This window comes from Drosophila rhopaloa, unplaced genomic scaffold (genome assembly GCF_018152115.1).
Source record: "Drosophila rhopaloa isolate 14029-0021.01 unplaced genomic scaffold, ASM1815211v1 contig_163, whole genome shotgun sequence".
NCBI classification, from domain to species: Eukaryota; Metazoa; Arthropoda; class Insecta; order Diptera; family Drosophilidae; genus Drosophila; species Drosophila rhopaloa.
The window spans coordinates 390,430-396,472 of NW_025335043.1; the positions used below are offsets into that span (position 1 = coordinate 390,430).

General features: G+C 35.5%; 1 protein-coding gene across 3 annotated transcripts in view; it reads right to left on the reverse strand.

The window, feature by feature from the left end:
* Window positions 1-6,043, reverse strand: part of LOC108052495 (calcium uniporter protein, mitochondrial) — a 49,655-nt gene that overhangs the window by 3,619 nt on the left and 39,993 nt on the right. For 2 of the 3 annotated variants that reach the window (XM_044457610.1, XM_044457609.1), the window contains one exon: window positions 2,394-2,639. The exons of the other annotated variant lie outside the window; for it this stretch is intronic. In XM_044457610.1, coding sequence (XP_044313545.1) covers window positions 2,394-2,639 — 246 coding nt within the window. The remainder of the gene's footprint in view (window positions 1-2,393; window positions 2,640-6,043) is intronic. 3 annotated transcript variants of the gene reach the window in all.

Genomic DNA, 6,043 nt, shown 5'->3' on the forward strand with positions numbered 1-6,043 from the left:
AAGAGATTTATTGGACTGTTATCGGGTGGGCAGCAGTTGATGAAAGAAACATTCCCGATGTGACATAAAAAAAGGACAGATACCAACAAAAAAAGTTTAATTTTCAAACTATGACAGCCACAGCAAAATGAAATAAAGTTTGTGCTGCTATGACAGATTTTGTTGGCCCGCAAAAAAGCAAAACCATAAAACTACCTTCTATATATGTGTTTATATAGCCACAAATTCTGGGCAAAACACGAACAACCGCAGACAGCAAACGTGCTAACATTGATAATGCCATGTCACATGTTCGCCCACGGCACCGCTTTGATAGGCCGCAACTTTGCTTCATCAAAACTTAATAGCCAGTTTCCGCATCCCTGCCAAAACAAGGCTAACAAGTGTCAGGCAACTCGCACAAAAACCCTGCCCGAGTGTGTATAGTGTATGAGTGGAAACACGTGGCTCGCAAACCAAATGAGGCCAGAGTGTAGACCGGAAATGCAAGCGGCAATCAGCCCACAAATTTATAACAGTCGACTCCTTTTTGTGTGTTCATGTTCTCTATGTTAGAAATGGAAATGCACAGGGAATAATAAATTAGACATTTCATTAATCAAATCATTGTTGAGAAAAAAAACCCAAAGTGTTAATGTTTTTTAATAGTTTGGTATTGAAATAACGTATTCATTGGATACTTTAAAGCTATTCCTCTATATGCATATTTTTTCGATAGTCATACAAATATAATAATTCATTGGTCGATTATAATTTGCAAATTGTATTTAATTTATTAATTGAATTCAAATTCAATCATAACATATCTATTGATGGCTTTATTAACTCAAAAATGTTGACACAAAATATAATAGACAAGCTCATAAATAAATCTTTGATTGAATACATTCTCAATGCTTGTTTCATATTTTTCTAGAGTACAACATTTTTAATGATTTTAGAAAGAACAATTTACAATCCATTTAATGACAGCTAAGCATTGTTTTTTAAATAAAAAATTTTAATTTAGTGTGTCAAATTAAAAATTAAAATGGTTTTCTCGCTGTGAAACCTCTATCGCCTGCAATTAACTATTATTTAAATTTGTAACCTAACTGTTCCATTAGCTGAAAGCCATAAATGTAAAAAAAAAAACAGCAGGATGGAGATGTGGAAATTTCAGAATTAGACCCAGCACTTAAGTTTCGTTTTCCCGATAAGGCGCTGTTTCAACCTCTTAGCTTCGATTATATTTTTCTAGTTCACATCGCAATCATGAGAAATGCCCTTTCTAATCTTTAGCAGACTTTCTGACTGCCGTGATTTTCATGTGTAAGAGAAAACTTGCGAACTGAATATGTGAGCGGAGTGTAGGTGCGTGTGTCTGTGCATGGCCATTGCATGATTACATGGCGGTCCTGTGCCTTCGGCCTCACCGTACCTCCCCTTACCTCCAACCACCCTGCAATGCTAGCAAAAATTGTCCTTTGTGCATTATTAAAAATTCCGGCAACCGCCTCGTGCTTGCATATTTTTTGTGATTTAATTTTGCTTGTACATTTTTCAACAAGATTCGCGTGCCAGGTTTTTTTGCCGAGCCTGCGAGTTTGTGTGTTCCCTTGCATTTAAATCAAATTAAAAAGCCACACCCCAGCCCGACTGACAGCGTTAAATAAGTGCATGCATAAAATATTCAGCAAAAACATACGTTTAAATTGAACGATAAAAAAGGAAAAATCACGCCAAATTTAAAGGACACAGGAAGCGCAGGACCGAGCGATTAGCGGGTAAGTTGGGGGTGGGTATTAGAGCTGGATGGCAATGACAAAGTGAAGACTACAAGGTTTTCCGTGCTCCGGGCTCCGTATCATTTTTGTTACCTTATTTGCCGACTACACCAGTTTACAAAAATAAAAATATAAATTTGCCTTCAATAAGCAATTTTGGTTAACTATAGCAGTTGGTTATCCTAAATAACAAAAACATTTCTTAGAGCAGAGTTTTAAAAACAAATGTTAGAAACTTTGAATTTATATTTCACAGATTTTTGAATGACTACAAAAGAATTATTAGATTATAATCTGCAAACAAAATAAAATAAAATTCTTTTGTCTGTTTATATGTTTTTTTTTGCAATTCAAAGTAGCATACATATGTAAAATGAATCATTCAGTCTCGTTCAATTTAAAGTTGTTTAAAATAGTAAAGGTTTGGTTTATTTTAATTTTTAATTTATAAAGGATATTTTTTTGTTGTATGCACAATAATGGGTTCAATGCTCAATAAAAACATTTTAATATCCTATTCCTATGCTCAGCATATCCAACTGCACCAGAATATCTAAATTGCATGTTACCGGCATAACGAATGTAAACTAGTGTTTGGGGAGCTAAATTTCTCCCCACCTTACCTACCATTTTGTTGAACAGTGTTTTTGGGGACAGAGGTCGTGTCGGAATTATTTACGAGCTCCCCAATGAACACCTCCGACGACAAATTGGAACCTGTTGTTGGTATCGCCGGCGTTGTAGCCAGTGTTGTTGGACCGCAGTTGGTGGATTTTGTTAGCCGTTCTACTAGGTCTTGTTTTCGGCCCGTTGCACTCAGTCCGAGGGCTCTTAGCCGCGTTTTCAACTCGGCCACAGTGAGTCGCGTGATATCTGGGATGATAATGAGTGTGTAGGCATGGGCAGAGGCGCAAAAAGTAGGTGATGAAATAAAAAAGGAGATACGAAAAAGAAATTAAACAGAATTTTCCATCAAAGGGGGCTTTTTGGCAGAGGGCTTGGCCTAGGTTCCAGGTTCCAGGTCCTTCCCCTTTTTCCCTTTTTTTTTTGGATAATGAATCAAAAAGCAAGCAACACAAAAAGGTAGCCCAAGGAGCTTCTCACACAAAAAGCGCAGTAAAAATGATGGCACGTGCAGTTAACGCCGCAAAAAATGCACATAAAAAGGCGAGTCGAAAATGTGTTTAACAAAATAAAAAATACAGCAGGAGAAAACAGACGTTGTGAATGGAGAAAAATGTTGATGGAGAGGCACGCGCTGGAAGGAAAAGCTGGGGAAAATAAAAAAATAAAGGAGCCTCTGGCTTGTCACAACGTTTTCTTTATCGGACCAGGAAATGACACGCACACACAGAAATGAGAGGCGGTGGAGTGGGGGTGAAGTAGGCGTGGTCGTAGACCATCAAAAGAAATGCAGACACATTAAATTTAATGCCATTGTCATTCACAAAATTAACACAATAAACGGCAGGCAAGGCTTCAGTTTGATTGCCTCGAAAAGGATGAGTGAAATAAAATGGTGTGCGGTTTGCATAATGTCACAGAAAAATAGTGAATATTTTATAAATCTGGTTAAAAAGTCATGTTGCAAAATAATTACTGTTTAAATAAATTTTAAAATACACTTTTAAATATGTTTTATATAAAAAATGTTTTAAAGGGAATAATTTTTCAGAAGAAATATTCTTTTTTTGACTATGCAAACAAAGGATAATTTTTTCAATTATTTCTGATTTAATGCTTTCTAATCGCCTTATTTGCATAAACCACATTTTTATATTTCCTTTACTAATTCATAAATTATTTAAATCACTTTCAATGCATAATATTTACTGCCACCAGAAATTAATCCAATTTCCTCGCAACTCCTGGCTTCCCTTTCGCCGGATTAATGTGGCCACAGTTAAACTTCTACATTTTTAAATATGTTTTACATTAAAAATGTTTTATAGGGAATAATTTTTCAGAAGAAATATTCTTTTTTTGAATATGCAAACAATGTATAATTTTTTCAATTATTTCTGATTTATTGCTTTCTAATCGCATAATTTGCATAAACTAAATTTGTATATTTCCTTAGCATTTTAATAAATTATTTAAATCACTTTCCATGCATAATATTTACTGCGATTAGGAACTAATCCAATTTCCTCGCAACTCCTGGCCTCTCTTTCGCCTGATTAATGTGGCCACAGTTAAACTTAATTCCGCGCCATCTAAGCGGATAAAAGCCCTTCATACTGCTTCACATTATTTAAATTAAGCAAAAACGAATTTTCCGAAGTGGAAAAACAAAACATGAAATAAAATGGGAAAACTTTGGAAGAGAGGAAAATATGCGTAAGCCGAGGGCAAACAGATACAGGACCCCATACCAACATTCAGGCAGCTATAAAGCATCGATGCGCCTTTAAGCTCATAAAATATTTATGAAATTGCAGGACAGGACAAAATCTTTTGAAATATCCTGCTTTATGTGGCCCTTTATTTTGGTGGCTTGTTTGTTTGTTTATAATGCTAGCCGTAAAGTCCTTGATTTTCTGAACCGAATTATTTGGCCCAGAATCGATTTGTGCTTATTTTCACCGACTGACAATAATTTTTGGGTTTTATCCCGCTGAGTTTCACGACAATTAAGTTTTGTAGAGAGATAAATATTTTTCTTTCCTTTTTTTTACCCGCCAGGTATCCACTTAATTAATGGAAAAAGGCCGCGGAAAGCGCAGAGAGTTTTGCGGAAAACTCAACAAGCTTGGGTGCTTTTGTGGGTGGTGTTTTGTGTGTGCACAACAAAAGAGAGAGTACCGCAGCAACCGCAACCTCAACCGCTTTGCGGGCATTGTGTTTTTGCATTGTGCTTAGGCCTTTTAATATTTTACTTGCGTTTGCTCCTATTTTATTCACCTTGATCTCATTCTGCGCCATAAGCCAAAGGCAACTGCGAAGTTGGCAGAATAATCCCAAACTGCGGGCCAAGACAAACAGCGTGTAACAAAGTGCAGGGATGCAGGCAACTTCAATGCAACTTATTCGAGTGTCTGGCGCACAGCTTTTTGCCTTATTTTTTTTGGAGAGACATTCGCAGAACTGAAGGGCAGCATATAGGAAATATTTATGGCCATGAGCACTTTGTAGTATATGTTACAAGGTAGAGGGTATCTGTTTTTAGAGGTCCATTAAAAATTTGCAATGATCTATATGTGGAGCGTAGGCTTAGCGAGGTCACAGAATATAATACTTTACATTGTGGGTAATGCATTTGTCATGTCTAAGATATAACTTTAATATTCTGCCTATAAAACGTATAGCAAAAATGCCGCTGGGAATTTGGTTAGACAGGCTAAGAATAATGGTTTTTTTTAGTAGTTTACATACGTTGTAGTGTTTCATGACTTTATGTTAGAATTTCGTTGATAGAGATGTTAGTAGGAGTTTATTTTTTAAAAACATAGTTTACCATTGAGTTATGAACCATAAATCATTACCGAAATTACCATTTGAAAAATTGTATTATAAAAATTAAATGAAACCTTTCTGCTTTTATAAATGAACTTTTCTTAAGAAGTTTTATATTTATTTTTTAGTTTACAAACTGAAAATGAAATTGACCCTGTGTACTCATGATTTTATTCACAGTTTATATTTAGTTGATATATTAGGATTTGTTTAACAAAGAATTGAACTGATACTAATAATAACTGATAATTCATATTAAATCATAATTGATTACTAAGTATAACAAGAGAGACAAGGGGCTTACTAGGAAAAGGGGGTGAGGGATATGGAGATAGAAACTTTGATCCTGCATAACTTTTTAACGAATGGTCCGATTTGAAAAATTTCTTTACATTTCGATAGGTATTGATAAACACAATAAAACTGCTTTTTTACTTTTCCGAAATATTTAAATGTTTATAATCGCATATAAGCGATTGTGGGCGTTAAAGGGTGGCCATTTTGAAACAAACTTGCGCTGCGTAGGAACTTCTAAAATTACATGCAAAATACCAATCTTCTAACTTTTATAGTTTCCGAGATCTCAGCGTTCATACGGACAGACAGACAGACAGACAGACGGACAGACAGACGGACAGACGGAGAGACGGACAGACGGACGACGGACATGGCTAGATGACTCGGCTAGTGATCCTGAACAAGAATAAATTATTTTTTTAGGGGGGAAATTTTTTTTTTTTTTTTTTACGATTACAATCATACCTTTTACTCTACGAGTAACGGGTATAAAAATACATATAAATCAATAGGCAATGACTTTG